Consider the following 17447-nt stretch of genomic DNA (forward strand, 5'->3'; position numbering starts at 1 on the left):
TTGATTACATGTTGAAATGATATTTTAGACATTTTGAGTTAAAGAAAGTATATTTTGTTTCATGTTTATAAATGCACCTTCTTGAAAATTTAACATTATAGGTGTGGTTTGTGTTACATTTCTTTGTGTGGCATTGCTCTACATAGCTTCTGGAATGGTTAGAAGCTGGAAAGAAAAAAGACTCGTATTTGGGGCCCATTTTTCTGAAGACTGGAGCTAGTAAGGAGGTCCCTCTGAATCCTCAACAGAGTATGTGATGTCCTCACATGTGAGCAGCAGCCCTTTGCCATCTGCCCTTACTGCATTTCCAGTCAAGCTTATGGCTGTTGTCTATCTTGTCTGGTGCCAGCCTCACAGAGTAGGCAGAAGCTGGATGTCTCCACAGCTCCAGCAGGGATGGGAGTCTCAGTACCCATAAGTCAGAGAGGAAATTGCATTCATGAGTTTTCATAAATTCAGCTTTGAGACCATGTACAATGAATTTGCACCCAGTTTTCCAATTCTGTGTTTAAAATAATGCCATATAAGTTATATTTAATAATGGATTCTTGTTTATTGAAAAAATTAGGCTTCTTATTTGACATGTGCTTATTTCCTTTCTTTCTTAAATAGGCATTTTAGAACACTTAAGAACTTATATGGTAAACAAATAATAGTAAATTTGCTTGGATCTAAGGAAGGTGAACATATGTTAAGTAAAGCTTTCCAGGTAAGTATGGTCATTTCTTATTTCATTCTGCCCCATGAACACCTAGAATAGTAGTAAAAAATAAAATAATATGGTAATCAGATTCTTCCAGGAAGTAAATTACTTCCAAGAAAAAGGTTGGGTACTTGTTGGAAACTTGAACTCTTTGGGTCTATTAAGAAACAATTTAGGCTAATGTTGCTGAAACTGGGATTCTGAAAAGTTTTCAATGCAAATGACACTGTTTTCTAATCTGCTTTTTTATTTTGTAGAGAAACAGAAAAATAACCTTCTTGCCAAAAGTTTATCTATCACTAGTAGAGAAATAGCAGTTTCCTTCTTCATCTGTTGATTGCTTTGCCTGCTTCCTAGAACCATAGTCATTGTTTTTAACCTATGAAATTGTGAATAATGCATTTATATACATGCAACACTATACCTTCTTGCATTGATGAGGGAAAACTTGAGAATTTCATGTGAAAAGGAACCCCCAAATTCCCTGACTTCTAAAGAAAAAATATTTTAATAAGCAGTTATTGAATTAATAATGAATTAGTATAAATTATGGTGTTACATATGATTATAAACTTAAGATAGTTAAAAAACATTTTCTAAAGTTCAATCTCCTAAGTCCAGAAGCATCCTAATTATATAGCTGTTATTTTAATCTTGTGAAATATTGTTAATAAACAGATTATACTTTACAGAGTGACTTTATGGTAAAATTTAAAAATATTTGTATGTATTGAATGAAGTTATAAAATATGAATCTTTCAGTCTTTGATAGGCTTTGTCTTAGATAATTTTGAGATTCTATAATAGGTATAAATAGTTATTAAATTTGTGTTGTAAAAATAAAATGCTGGCAATTGGAAATAATTTTTTATTTCCTAAACCAGATAAGAATATTATTTAAGTACCCTGATGTTAATTATGTCACCTTATCTCTGAGGGATAGTATGTGAGACTTCAGGGAAAAGATTTATTGCCAGTGTCAATGAAATGTGATGAATATTTAGATGAATATTTACCTTTTTACTTTCATTTAGATGAATATTTGCCTTTTTACTTTCAGAGTCATTTGAAAGCTTCTGAACATGCTGCTGATATCCAGATGGTGAATTTTGACTATCATCAAATGGTTAAGGGAGGAAAGGCAGAAAAATTACACAGTGTCCTTAAACCTCAAGTCCAGAAGTTTCTAGATTATGGATTTTTTTATTTCAATGGAAGTGAAGTTCAAAGGTTTGACTCCCCTGTTTCTCCCTGTTTCTCTGTTCTTTGAATTGGAGCATTGCTATAATTAAAAATTATTCTTAACGTTGAACTCTTAAATTTTCTTTTTAAAATTAAAGTTTATAATCAAATAAAATATCTTTTAAATTTTTTGTTTTATTTTTATTATTTCGAAATAGGACCTCACTTTGTTGCCAGGCTGGTGTGCAGTGGTGCAGTCTTATCTCCCTGTAGCCTCTGCTTTCTGGTTTCAGGAGATCCTCTCACCTCAGCCTCCTGAGTAGCTGGGAATACAGGTGTGTGCCACCACGCCTGGCTTTTTTTTTTTTTTTTTTTGGTAGAGACGGGGGTCTCCCTGTATTGCCCAGGCTGGGCTCAAACTCCTGGGCTCAAGCGATCCACCTGCCTCAGCCTCCCAAAGTGCTAGAATTACAGGCATGAGCCATCTCACCCATCCTATACTTGATTTTAAACTGGTTTTTCTTTCTTTAGAATTCATCAAATAATAATAAGAGGTTACATTAGTGAGCTCATTTTATGGAGCAGGCAGTGTACTTAAGTCTTAACATGTATCAATAACAATTATAGGGATAGGCTCTATTGTTATGTCCATTCCCATCTGCTGCAAAGTGTTAGAACTGGAATTTGTCTGGCTTCATACTTCATGTTATTATATATGAAACTGTTTTACTTCTCTTTTAAAACTTATGTTTTAATATTTCTTGATGCCAGTAAAGACTATTAAATGCAAATAGAAGTGAAAGACATTGTTTACTGTCTGCTTTAGTATAATTTAAATTTCAGTTTTTGTATGTGAAATAGAGGAGAAAAGTAAATGTTAAAAGAGTTCAGAATATAGGTTAAGGGAAACTTGAGTGCAGAAAGCTCAAATTTTTAATTTTTCAATTTGTATTTTATTTAGCATCAATGTTGTAGACACAGTCATTAGAGATAACAGATCTTAGGTTTAAAAAAAATTTTTGTTCCATAAATATTTTTCTTTTATGTGCAAAGAACTGTAAGAGCATAAACCTGAATGTATATTTAGTTTCTAATTGTTGGCCTAATTAAAAGTAAGTGTGTGATAGATAATGTAATGAAGAATATGTGACAAAATGTTAACAGTTGTCAAATTTAAATGGTGGGTATATGGATGTTCACAGTATAATTTTTTTTTTTGCATATTTGAATACTGTAATAGTAAAAAGTTGGAGAGGGAAGGTGGGTGCTACATTTTAATTACCTCAATTATTTGCTGTTTGTTTTAGCTTTATTTTTGTTCCAAACTAGATATTTAACTTTATTGGTTACAGATGCCAGAGTGGTACAGTTCGAACAAACTGCTTGGATTGTCTTGATAGAACAAATAGTGTGCAGGCATTTCTTGGCTTAGAGGTAAAAAAATGAATTAAAATGTATGTGCCTTGTATCATCTGCCTCTTTAAGTGCTTTTGTAATACTTAGGTTTCTTATTACTTTTCAGAAAATATATGTAATGTTATGCTTCATTTTGTACTTCTAGTCTCTGTCTCTTTTTTGGCCAAACTTTGTTTTGATTTAAATATTTCCTTTACCTGATCTTCATATTCTTTTTAGGCAGCTGTCTGTCTACTTCTGTTGTTCCTTATTCTCCCTTTTAAAATCTGCTGTTTATAGTATTTCAACAATTTTTTCCCTGTCTTTTTGGAGGAAATATATACGTATGGGTGTGGGTGTGGGTGTATGTGTGTATTTGGCCTTTTATTCTCTGTGTTATCTTTTAACAATCTATTTTAGGATAACAAGGGTCTATTGTCACATGTACAATTATATGGGACTATATTTTTGACAATTTGTAACCCAATCCAGTTCGTTTGGTGTTTTCAAATTAGTAGTTATAAAAAACAGGATCAGATGAAAATGCCAGTTAGTGAAAATGAAAATGAATGTGATTCAACTTCTGTGATAAGGTCGCTGTTTGCAGCGTTTTTTTTTTTTTTCTTTACTACTTATCCATCAGATTCAGCCTAATATAAACATAGTCTCAACTATTTGACAAACTGTTTAGCAATGCTGAGCTTTCTAAGTCTTCCCTATTCTGCAAGTTAGGGTTATAAGGCTGTGGCTAAACTTCGTTTAGTTCCATCAGAACTTAACATAGTTCTCAAATGCTATAAAAAAAAAAACAGCAATAGGAAGTTACATGTTCTTATTTCCTCTAGTTAATGATCTTAAATTTGACCTGAATATTGGTTAATTAGTTACTTTGCAGCTGAGGTTCTTTATCTCAAAAATGAAAGTACAGTGTATAAAATTCTCTATTATACAATTTATTTTTCATGTAACTAAATAAATTTTACTGTTTGGATTTTTTCAAATATGTTTTTAAGGTTTATTTGTAATTTATTTAGAAAATTTGACAGAAACAAGAAAATGAAAGCAAGCATGTTGGTCATTTAGATAAGAGTTTATCTTATCTTGGCTTGGATTTGTTTCAAGTTCTGGTTTTAAGTGGCTGAATAAATGTACATGGATTCTGATAATAAGCTTATTGAAAGACTTGGATCTCTTCATCAAAATTATAACAGATGTTAGTTTTCAGGATCTGACTTAGCTGATTCTCTACTGTTGATAGTTAGGAATTAGAAAACTCCCTAGGATAGCAAACGGTTGACAGTTTACAAAGTTTGCCACTAAGATAGACAAAGCCAAACTAGTAGAGGAGTAAGATCAGTTTTGCCCAGTTCCTTGAAGAGAGAAAGATTTAAATGATAAAGGAGGCCCTGGAGCTTATTTTGTTTTATTCTCCATGCTAGCAAAGAACAGCTCTGGCGTAAGTCTCTAGGTAATTAAATGAACCCAGTTTAAGGTTTTTAAAAAATATTATTTTAGCTTTTGGTTCTCTATAATTATGGATAATCACCATACTTACATGATAAAGTAAAACATAAATTGGAAAGAGTTAAGTGAAAATGCAAGGCATAGAATATGACTAGATTCCAGATAAACAGTTTGGATAAAGATTGAACATTGACTCTAGGCTAGAATTCATACATATAAAGATCAGTAACTTTTTGGAACACTTTTATTGTTATATGTGATAGGGACTTGTGGAAGCTGAGAGGTCCTTGAATTTCTTGCATGCTATTCCCCCCAGTTCTTCCTTATATGTATTACCAATGAGGATTTTATGCATAAAAAGCTGTCATGACTTTATTCAGAGGTTTTACTTATTTTCTTCATTTTGTGATAATTTAAGAGCAACTCCTCTTTTTCCATATTTTTTTTACCTACCTTAATTACTTAAACTTAAAAAGCCAAATCTAAAAATTAAAGAGACCTAGTTATTTAGGTAAACTAAGTAAACGTTTTTCTCAGTTCTAATGCAGACTGTTGATGGATGAATTCTTTTAGGTGGGCAAGGTAAACAACTCTGATTTATAGGGATACTTTAATAAGATAAGTTTTGTCATTTAACCAGAAAGAAGTCTTTATCAATACTTGTAGTTTTCATTGATACAGTATTTGTTTTAAAAATTGAAATGATGGGAAATAACTCAGCCTAGTAAACTGTTATGTTTTCAGAATCTAGTCCCAAATAGTGCTATAACGATAAATTTTTGGTTTGATTCTGGTAGTTCTTAAAAGCCATATTATAATTAATATATTAATGTACTTATAAAAATTTCTCTTTTGCTGTTTTAGATGCTAGCTAAACAGTTGGAAGCTCTTGGTTTAGCTGAAAAGCCTCAGTTGGTGACTCGCTTTCAAGAAGTTTTTCGGTCAATGTGGTCCGTGAATGGTGATTCAATCAGTAAGATATATGCAGGAACTGGAGCTCTTGAAGGGAAAGCAAAGGTAGATCTAGATCTATCTTAACATTACAGAATATCCTCTTTTTCCTCTCTTCATAAAGCTTTTATTAAAATTAATAGATGGTTTAAATTAATAGATGTGTCTTAGAATTCTGTTTAATGTACTTTTATGCCTTCTTTGGTACTTTCTTTCACAGTGGATACTAGTGAATAAATGGAAGATAGATATTTCCCTAAGTTTGGGAAGTATGTATGTATGACGTATCTAGTCATTTAGTGACAATCCACTAAGATGATATATATTGCTCTTTTTTTCATGATTTTCCCTTGTATATCTGTTTTACTTTTTGTATTATTTGTTTTGATTACAAATATGATTTTTAAAACCATAGACCTCTTAATAAAGGGTTCTCTCTTATTTGGCTTTGTGTTCCCTTCACTTGACACAGTGTGTACTGTTAATAGATGTGTGACGTGTGCCACTGGGACAAATAAGTCAATCAGCAGTTTATGCAGTGCTTACTATGAACCCAACATTAGGGCATAATTGATCTTTACTTATCTTACCTTGGGAAGGTGGCTATCAAGATGTGCCAACGACGTGTGAGATATGGGCCAGGTGTGGTGGCTCACGCCTATAATCCCAGCACTTTGGGAGGCTGAGGCAGGTGGATCACTTGAGGCCAGGAGTTCTAGACTAGCCTGGCCAACATAGCGAAACCCCATCTCTACTGAAAATACGAAATACTAGCTGGGCGTGGTGGTGCACACCTGAAATCCCAGCTCCTTGGGAGTTTTGAGGCATGAGAATCCTAGGAGGTGGAGGTTGCAGTGAGCCAAGATCGCGCCACTGCACTCCATTCAGCCTGTGTGACAGAGTGAGACTCTGTTCCGAAAAAAAAAAAAGAATGGACTTAATTATAATTGTCTGTTTCATCATTACTTTTTATTTCCTGGCAGTATCTACACACTACTTTCTTCTCAAGTATTTGGCCCTTATTGAGGGAGTTTAGAACAATACTTGAGATAATTTTCATTATTTCATATTCTTAAATATTGTTTAACTTTTTAAGGATCCTGGCCTCACTTGAATTTATCAACTTTCTAATTCTCCACAATTCCTCAAATTATTTCAAGAATAGAAATGAGAACATTTATCACTTTTATAGTTCTCGTTCAGCTTCTTCCATATAGCAGCTGAAATTTTTTAAAGACCATTCATGATCTCCAAGTCTTCTTTTAATTTCCAAGTCATCCTCTCCTGTGTCTCATAATATGCCATGCCTCTGCCCAGAGGTATTGGCCTTACCTGCAAAGTTTCTTTTGTTCAACTCATAGAAATAATTTGTATTGACTTTTACAAATATTTACTTCTTAAGTGGTCCCTATTTTTGTAAACATGAAATTGTTAAACTTTGATTTATTCCTTTTAAATAAAGAACATAATTCTTGCTATTAAAAGCTGATTCTCAAACTATTGCTTAAAATATTCTTTTATATTCTTCTACCTTTTTATTTCTGCAGTGACTACAATGTATGTACTACAATGTATGTACAGAGGTTACATATATTTTCAGTGGTCTTTTATCTTTAACATATACAGATATAAAATTTTATACATTAAATATGCTAGTCTGAATTGAACTAAAATCTAACATCTGAACTGCTCTTTCTTTTCCTTTCTCTGGGTTCCTTTTGATTAATTGCCTGATAATGTGAATGGTGAGTGTCTTTTCAAATAATGTCATTTGTATATGTTATTATATAGAAGGAAATAACATTTAATGCCAAACATTAATTGCTTATTAAATATAGTAGCATTCATTTAATGGCATTGAAGAAAACTGGTTCTTCATTTAGTGACATTTAAGAAATGTGGCTCTTTATTCTAAAAAGAAGCCTAGAGTTACTGTTATTTCTTTAAAGAGTAAAAATTACATTTTGCAAACTAAAGTTATTTCCTAAAAGGCGCAAGTTTTTTGTTTTGACAGTCATCAAAATCTGTAAGATCAAAATAAATCCTTATGGTAACTGATATACCTAAGTAAAATATATATTCATTAAAAGTTATAATCAACTCTTACTATAGGAATAAGTTTCTTATTTTATGATGTATTTTTGCATAGGCAATAAAATGACTCAAAATATACAAACTGTAGTTTACATGTAATATTCTTTTGTGAACTGTACTTGTAAATTTCTTTTGAGACTAGACCTTCATTCTTAGGTTTAGTTTTAATTTTAACTAATGTAAGCTATTTGGGAGCAATTTCCATTTTCTTTTTCTACTACCAAAGTAATTTGAAGTTTTTCTAGGGGCAGTTAAGCTCAGTGTATCTTCTTTTATCTCCCATTTCTCCTTACCCATTTTATCCCCAAGTTTACAAATTACCTTGTAAGAAGAAATTGTCTTGTTTTAAATAAGTTCACTTCAGTTTATTTCCTTTGTAATAAGCAATTTTAAACATTTATTGCTCTAGATGTCATTACTGGATGAGGTTGTAGCACCGAGCTTTTTCATTTCTTTGTGCAGAGCTTTAATCCAAAAGAAGAAAGGAAACAGTGACATGTTGGAGGCATTTTAATTGTCATGACTATATATTCAAAATAGAACGATTAGCTCCTTTTTCATATTCAAATCATATAAAACTGATTTAAAATTTTAAAATACCTACTGAGTAAAATCAGTAATATTTAAAATGAAAATCTACACTCCTTTCTTTCTCAACAGGCTGGAAAGTTAAAAGATGGTGCTCGGTCTGTTACCCGGACAATTCAGAATAACTTCTTTGACAGCTCCAAGCAAGAGGCCATTGATGTTTTGCTGCTGGGAAATACTCTGAATAGTGATTTAGCTGACAAAGCTCGAGCACTTTTAACTACTGGAAGTTTGCGTGGTATGTGCACTTTATATTTTATTTGTTATTTACATTCCTAAAAGTCTAAGAGGTAAATGTAAACTTATTTACACAAACAATTTTTAGTTGGTTAAAATAGTTTTTGAAGGGATTTCTATAAAGGTAGTTTTTTAAAATTACATTCTCCAGAGGAAGTTTGTCTGTTTTAAAATGTTTGTATAATCAGTCGTATTACTAAGCTGTAAACTGAGGCCCATGCATGGTTTCTTCTATAGATTATGATTGAGAGGGTAAATAATTAAGCATCGTTAACTATGTACAAGGCAATATTTCATAGAATATTCAGCTGGTACTTTTAATAGAGCATTTAATAACCTAATTATGCAGAAAAATGCTTTACTGGAAAAACTAATGCCTATATTGGTTATTTTTTAAATCACTACCCCAAAAGTTTCTGTAACTTGGTCTTAACTTTTAATTGCTATTGTTCGAATAAGCATTAAATCATATTAATAATTTAAAGTAGTGCTAATTATTGGGCACTAACTGCTATTACCAATTTTAATATTTGAAATAAATATATGGCCTTCAGAATCGGTTTTCACCTTCCGTTGTGTCTTTTATTAAAAAAAACTTCTCCTATCAGTGAGCACATAAAAGTAGCATGATGGGAAAACTCAGCATTCATTGTAGAACTTAATAGATTAGACGTGCTTTTTCTTTCTCTAAAATGTATTGAGGTATAATTGACAAAATAATTTTTTTCCATTTTAACTTTTTAGCACTCTGAAAAACAATTTTTTTTTCTGTTAGCCCTAAACCAAACTTGTTAATGTTCCCTGTTCAAGGGGGAGAAAATGGTTTCTGCATCAAGTAATGTATTCTTGGGTAATTACTTGGTCAAATAGATTATGGATTCTTTCAGAGTTCTGCATGGTGCTTAAAGGTAGTTAATTACAGACAGCCCCACAGGGACCTACAAGTGGGCTAGGGAACTTAGACCTACTAAAACTCCAAAAACTATCTGATCTTAGCTACTACTTTCAACTTCAGGCTTTCTTCCTGGCTTCCAAAAGTAGAGACTTGACTGATTTGTGTTTTGTCACCTCTTTCCACCTGTGCCTACATTGATGTGGAGGCATTAATAAGCAACAATTGAAAGTAAGTGGTTGAAGGAAAGAAGAGGAGAAACAAGGGACCTATGTAATCCCCAAACTTCAGCGTTAGTGTTTTTAGTTGCCTGCACATTTTACTATAAGTAAAATAATACCTTTAAAAAAAGTACAGTCAGTTCTACTGTAACACTTGTTCTGAGAATGGGAATTTGTTCCAATGTGATATATTAGGGAACTGTTTGAGCATAAGGCCAATTTTGCATGAGCTTATGAGTGATTTTGCTGGCAAGCAACACTAGGTAAATGCAGAAAAGTGCACCCAGCAGAACTAAGATGGCTAGAAATATATATAACATATAAAACACACATACACATATGCACACACACCTCAGACATCTTCCCCTGCCTCAGTTCACTACGTGTGTTATGAGCATACCTATTCACATCTGTTCTTTCAGCGTTTCATCTAATTTCAGATATCCCTTTTTCCATTATTCACATTATAAGCTGCACTCTGTCTGATGCCCATTTCTACAAGCCAACTTCATTCAAGATGAAGTGCCTTATTAATGGTTATATTCATGTATTTCATAACCATTTAACATGTGTAATGTCTTGCTACTATTTTTATGAGGTTCCTGTTTTTTTGGTGTGTCACTGTTGAAGTTTTTGAATGTGGTACCCCTTACCCCATTTTTCCATGAGCCCTGTGGTTGTGGGAATTTGCAAAATTTGCATAGCATGGTGATGTTTTTAGAATGTGTTTTTCTTGTTATAGCTGAAGTGATTGTACTTATCAACTGCTAAGTCCCAGAAAGAATACTAAAAGTTGTATATTAGGGCAGTATCTTCCATATCTTCAACATCCTCCATCTTCTTAGGTTTTCATATTTATATTCATAATATTCTCATACATGTACACATGCATGCATAACATAGACACAGGAGCAACCAGAAGAGCAGGCCTAGGAGCTTCTGATGGTGAAATGGTGGACATCACTGAGTCACTGTAGGATTTTTCTTAGGTGCAGAAGGTTTGTATCCATCATTGTCGTTTATTTGTAACCTTTGGTGTTCTATAGCTATCAGAAAAAATAAAGTCATCAAATTGACTTAAAATAAAAAAGTGAGGTCTTCTCAAAATGTTTTGTCACTATACTCTACATTTTAATTGTAACTTGTTTTTACTAATGATTCTTTTTTTTCTTCTTGATGCATCCATAGTTTCTGAACAGACATTACAGTCAGGTACAGTATAGAAAATCAATCTGTAAATAAAAGCAATTTTTTCTCATTTTTTTCTGAAGTCGATATTGTAAACAAATAAAGCCATATAATTGGAAGCTTTCTCATTTTGCCATCAGATTCTAACAGGATAAATTGATATCTTGTTTTAATCTGAGAAAAGAATTTCAAGCTTGAGAAAATTAAGTACTTCATTCTGAAGAAAATGTGCAGTGCTCTTTGTCTTCCTGTAGCAATTGCTTAATTCCAGTTGAAGATAATTCAGCTAGTTTTAATTTCACTTTACATTTCATTGAACAAACATTATTAGTGTTATGCCTTACTCTTAACAGGCTGATGGAAAAAAATCCAGAAGTAACTGTGTTGAATTAATTTCTGAGTGCCATCTGTGATATTTATGACTACTCAACAGTGTTTCTCACACATGATATTTAAGAAGGCATTGTTGCATTTCCTTATTGTGAATGAAATAGTTTCGAAACTATAGACATGCACTAAAATATGATCTGAAATCTCTTAATTTTAAAAAGTGCCAAGATTTCTAACAAAGAGTAGTTAAGTGTGTAAGACCTAAAGATTATTTTTTATTTTTCTTGCCTATTTATTCCTAGGAATCTCATGTCTTCATTCTCTGGGCAAAGTTTATGATCTTGTCTTTAGACATGAATCTGTGGCAAAAGGAATGAAAGCTTAACTCTTGGCAGAAATTTAGTTGAAAAGGATTTGCTATCCCTTAAGAGTTGTTTGGCTTAGTTATTGTTCTGAATGTTTTGAGAAGCTGTTGATTATTTTCTTGAGAAGGGTAGAGGAAGGGAGCACCTGGATATATTTTTAACTTATATAATGAACACCATTTTCTGAAATGGTATGGTATTTAGGGATGGACATCTGTTGTTTGAGCATAGACTCGTTTCTTCTTTAAAATTTTTTATTTTATTTTTTTGACTCACTGTTTCTTTAAGCACATTAAGGTGCCACCGGTTAAGAGTAAACTAGGACTATTTTTTACCTTTTTATTTCATCTAAAAACTGACTTGACTTTATTAGTTCATACAGTGAGGCAGCACATTTTTGTTCACACAGTTCATTGTCTTGCTGAATATTTTAAGCCATGTAGTTATTATAGAACCTGTGTGTTGATATAGAATAGATTGTAGAAGCTATGTTTGCATTGGTCACAACAAGTAGTGACTTCAATTTTAAAGAGCAATGATAAACCGTAATCGTAGAGAATTATTTTTATCTAGGTACAGTCAGCTTTGAATTAACCATACTAACAGGCCAGACAAGTAATCTGCTTTCATTACCACCCAGACACCTCTATACAAGCTATCAAAGCAAACAGCTAGATGGTGAACAATCTGCATATCTGCCCCTGGAAACAATGGCGATATACTTATCTAAATCAGCAGTTCCACAGGTCAAAATTATCTTTACAAGAATACTAAGATGTTACTTGCATTCTTCACTCTCATTTCCTCTCATAGACTGCTATATCTTGGTATCATAATATCATAATAAAATAAGATCATGTGGTAAAAGGTGAAAATAGTTTTGATATCCTTTTCCTGTTACCAGTTAGCTGCCAGTGAAGTACAGATTCTGTTTTTAGGTTGAGGTGCTTTTAACGTTCTATGCTGCGAATTTAACCAAGATAGAATGTGGTTTAGAAAGGGAAAAAAGATGAGTTGTCGACAAAAAAAAAAAAAAAAAAAGAGAGATTGAGGATTCAAAATGTACTGAACATTCATTCATTTAACAATTATTTATTGAGCACTTACTGTGTACCAGGTAGTCTTTTAGTTACTAGGAGTATTGCCATAAAGAAAACAGACTAACGTGTCTGCCCTCATGGGTTTTCCATTCTCATGAGGGGAGAAAGTTACAGGATAAATAAATAAAATACATAGTTTATAAATGTGATAAATGCGATAGAGAAAAATAAAGCAGGGAGGGGATAATGGAAAGTTAAGGGCAGAGTGCATAAAGTGGTCAGAGAAGGCCTCATTGGAAAGTAAAAACTTGAAGGATGTACAGGAAGAGTGTTGCAGGCTGTGGGCACAGCCAGTGCAAAGGCCCTGTGGTAGAAGCAGGCCTCGTATGTTTTTGAAACAGCAGGAAGGCCCGTGCAGAGTGCACCAGGGAGAGTGGAAGATGAGGGTGGAAAAACAAAACAAATTGTTTAGGGACTTGTGGACCATTGTTTAAGCACTTTGGCTTCCACTGTGAGTGAGATGGGAAGCATTTAGTAGTGATTTCATTTTCAGAAATATCATCTTGCATTTTTGTCAAGGAGCCATTATTCATCAAGCTGCCTGTCAGTAGCTACAATCTTAAATGTAAATGTTCTTAAATGGTTTTGTTTGGAGAAAAATAAAATGTATATTTTTACCAGACCGTTAATGAAAGATGTAGAAAGTTAATTGCTATCTTCCTAAAAATGTATGATTCTTAGTATTTGTACATTAATGTACCATTTCATTGAAACAGAACTATTTGTTCTGCATGTTGCTGCAATAATTCTTTATGTGTAGTTTTTTTTTTTTTTTTTACTTGGCTATTGTATTTAATGTTGACTTTTTTTTTTTTTAAGATGTGTTGGTTAATTGCCTCATAACAGGCTTTGCATTGAAGGCTGATCTTTTTTTGTGCCTGTGCATGTATCTTTTGCTTGTTTGTGCTTGCGATAATAATTGTGCTTTTCAGTAGACATCATATCTCAGTTATGAAAATCAATTTTTATAAATGGTTTGATGCAGCTAAAATTCTGTTGTGTCTTGTCTTGATTAGCATCTTCTAAAGTACTAAAGAGCATGTGTGAGAATTTCTACAAATATTCAAAGCCCAAGAAAATTCGAGTATGTGTCGGAACCTGGAATGTGAATGGTGGGAAGCAGTTTCGCAGCATAGCTTTTAAAAATCAGACACTCACTGACTGGCTTCTTGATGCACCCAAGTTAGCTGGCATCCAGGAGTTTCAAGGTTGGCTTTTTATAATTTGGATTTAGTTAATAAATCCTGACTGTGATGTATTGATCTAGAAAACAAATATAGCACTTCAGAGTATGCATTAATTTATGAAAGAAACTTGGAGCTATACATTTGAAGACCAATGTCTTTAAAGATCACATCTATTAAAATCTTACCTTTTTAAAATTTCTAGACCTTTGTTTTCTACTTCATAAAAACATATAATGGTAAAACAAAAAATCTTTTTCTTTTCATAGTTTATTCTCAGGAAGTAGGAATTCACACATAGATTTCTTTGAAGGCAACCACACATATAAGAAAATCTAGTTTTGTTTTTATTTTGTTTTTATTTGTTTATTTTATTTAACATTGATCGTTTATTAATTTTAACCAAAATTACATAATTAAAATATAATTGATCATTTGAGTTTTATTTTTCAAACCTACTATGTCCAATTTTTCAATTCTTAATCCTCTATTTAGTTACTAAGATAAGAAATGTCAGAGTGGGTCTTGAGCAGCCTTATAAAACTAGTGATATTTATTGGTACTTTATGTGATGACTTAAGAATATTGGTTTATCCTTGAAAAACTTTGTTGGCATTCAGTTTGGGTTCTCTGCACCAAACTGTTAATAGCCAGAACCAAACATTGAGCAGAGGATACTTTTATTAAGATTTTGGGCTGGGCACAGTGGCTCATGCCTGTAATCCCAGCACTTTGGGAGGCCGAGGTGGGTGGTTCACCTGAGGACAGGAGTTTGAGACCAGCCTGGCCAACATGGTGAAACCCCATCTCTACTAAAAATAAAAAGTTAGCCGGGCGTGGTGGCGTGCGCCTGTAATCCCAGCTACTCGGGAGGCTGAGGCAGGAGAATCGTTTGAATTCAGGAGGTAGAGGTTGTGGTGAGCTGAGATCCCTCCACTGCATTTCAGCTTGGGTGACAAGAGTGAAACTCCTTCTCAAAAAAACAAAAGAGAAAGGGCATTTTAATAAAAAGTTTGGGGAAAATCCCAGGGTTTAAGATGAAACTGATGAAAAATAACTAGAAAAGAAAAATTTAATCTCACACCATTTCCTATACACATCACCCTCGCATATAAAACTTGGTAATTATATACTATTTTAAAAAGGAATTAAAGTTAATTTTTAAAAAGAAGAAAATTAAGTTCATGATTCTAATCAAAATATTTTTTTCTTTCTTTCTTTCTTTTTTTTTTTTTGATATTGAGTTTAGCTCTTGTTGCCCAGGCTAGAGTGCAGTGGCAGGATCTCAGCTAACTGCAACCTCTACCTCCTGAGTTCAAACGATTCTCCTGCCTTAACATCCTGAGTAGCTGGTATTACAGGCATCTGCTACCACGCCTGGCTAATTTTTTGTATTTTTAGTAGAGATGGGGTTTTGCCATGTTGGCCAGGTTGGTCTCAAACTCCAGACCTCAGGTGATCCACCCGCCTTGGCTTCCCAAAGTGTTGTGATTACAGGCGTGAGGCACTGTACCCAGCCTACAATGCCCTTTCTTTCTTAACCGAACTTGAAGTTGTAATAGTAATAATAAAATAACAGCTAACAGTATAATTCTGTGTACTTTACATGTGTTCATTTAATCCTCAGAGCTGACCTATTATTTCATAGACACCATTATTCCAATTTTACAGATGAAGAAACTGAGACATAGAAAGGGAAGGAACCTGCCCATGTTCGTGCAGTAGTGGCAAAGCCAGGATTTGAACAAAGGCAGTTTGGCTTTAGAGTCTGTATGCCAGGCTGCATTTTATATTTGAACTTGGGCGAGCCTTCTGTCTGTAAATAAAAGACACAAATAATCTTTCTTATGTTTGTGTGGCAGATTAAATGAGATGATGTATGCATGAGCCTTGCACATAATAGCAGTCAATAATTCTTTTTAAATTTCAGTATCAGTTCAGACTACAGGCTCTTCTTTTTTTTTTTTTTTTTTTTTTCTTTTTGAGACAGGGTCTTTTTCTGTTGCCCAGGCTAGGGTGCAGTATCTATATCATAGGTCACTATAACCTCAAACTCCTGGGCTCAAGAGATCCTCACTCCTCAGCCTTCTGAGTAGCTAGGACTACAGGCATGCCACCATGCTAAGCTAATTTTTTTATTTTTATTTTTTTGTAGTGATGGAGTCTCCCTATGTTGCCCAGGCTGGTCTCAAACTCCTGGCTTTAAGTGATCCTCTCACCTCAGCCTTCCAAAGGATTTGGCATTACAGGCAGGGGCTGTAGCATCTGGCCATATAGGCTCTTTCTAGCTATTTGTCCCCATTTCTAGAAACTTGGGGCACCTGAAGTCTCGCTGGGCAGCTTTCTCAGGCAACTCTGTACTCCGTTAGTTCTTGTAGTTTCCAGAGTGCCAGTAGCTAGACAGGGTGATGTGTCCTACTTTCTGGATCTCTCCTAGTTTTCCTGGATTTCTTTCACCCAGAAAATAGCAAAAAGATCAAGCTTATGTTTTTCAAATTTGAATGTGAAAAATTCCTCCCAACTGTTACCAGCAATTTGAGGTAGTTTCTCAGTCACTTTATTCTTTGTGCCTTTTCTGAATAATTTCTTTCTCTCTCCAGTTTTATGTGAGATTTTGATTTGAGAAATGATTTGTTTCTGTGCTGTTTCTGGTAAAAACTTTAGCAAGAACTTTTTCAAAGTGAATTCTGAAAGGACTGAAGAATCTTCAAGGATAAGTCTTAAAGAAGCAAACTTAGGACACCCTAATAGAAAGTAAATTTTAATAATTTTATTCCACTCACGAGTTTTTGCCTTTAATGTGAATTTGGTTAAACTCAAAACACAAAAATCAATTTTTATGAGCTCTGGTGTTATATTGTATTGGGTGGGGTTGCCATTTGCCTGAGGCTATATTTAAAAGTATTTCTTGGATGCTTAATTTTAGATAAAAGAAGTAAGCCAACTGATATATTTGCAATTGGTTTTGAAGAAATGGTAGAATTGAATGCTGGAAACATTGTGAATGCAAGGTAAGCTAATCACATTAATACACTGAAAAGTTTGCCAGTTGAGGGAAACTATGGAGGACAGATAATTAAGTAATTGTTACAAGGATAGTTTGAAATAATAAATGGAAAAGTGCTTGTTAAACTGTAAAAGAGCATTTCACATACTTTTGGGTCTGAGGATTTCTCTGCACACTTAAAAATATTGAGAATGTTAAATAACTTTTGTTAATGTTGTTTATGTCTTTCTATTTATATTAGAAATTAGAAATGAAAATTTAAAAACATTTAATTCACTTAAAAACAATAATAAACCTATTGCATGCTAACATAAAATAAATTTTTTGAAAAATAACTGTTTCAAAACAAAAAATTTACTGAGAAGGGTGGCACTGTCTTGTCGTTTTCCAAATCTCTTTAATGTCTAGTTTAAGACAGCCAGATTCTTAAATCTACTTCTGTGTCAGTCTGCTGCAGTATGTTGTTTTGATTGAAGTGTATGGAGAAAAATCACATAACTATGTAGTTTGAAAAGGAACTATTTTAATAACCTTTCTAGATAATTT

At 33.3% G+C, this 17447-nt stretch overlaps 1 protein-coding gene across 5 annotated transcripts in view; it reads left to right on the top strand.

Annotated features, from left to right (window-relative positions):
• The window catches only part of SYNJ1 (synaptojanin 1), a 104614-nt gene that overhangs the window by 42114 nt on the left and 45053 nt on the right, over positions 1–17447 (top strand). For 4 of the 5 annotated variants that reach the window (XM_011989040.1, XM_011989042.1, XM_011989039.1 and 1 more), the window contains exons 8-15: positions 613–709; positions 1764–1933; positions 3238–3319; positions 5609–5761; positions 8459–8615; positions 10916–10939; positions 13727–13918; positions 16821–16905. In XM_011989040.1, the coding sequence (XP_011844430.1) occupies positions 613–709; positions 1764–1933; positions 3238–3319; positions 5609–5761; positions 8459–8615; positions 10916–10939; positions 13727–13918; positions 16821–16905 (960 nt within the window). Of the gene's footprint in view, positions 1–612; positions 710–1763; positions 1934–3237; positions 3320–5608; positions 5762–8449; positions 8616–10915; positions 10940–13726; positions 13919–16820; positions 16906–17447 lie in introns of all 5 variants that reach the window. The other variant, XM_011989041.1, reaches the window with a different exon arrangement.

Source organism: Mandrillus leucophaeus, unplaced genomic scaffold, assembly GCF_000951045.1.
Source record: "Mandrillus leucophaeus isolate KB7577 unplaced genomic scaffold, Mleu.le_1.0 Scaffold345, whole genome shotgun sequence".
Lineage (NCBI taxonomy): Eukaryota > Metazoa > Chordata > Mammalia > Primates > Cercopithecidae > Mandrillus > Mandrillus leucophaeus.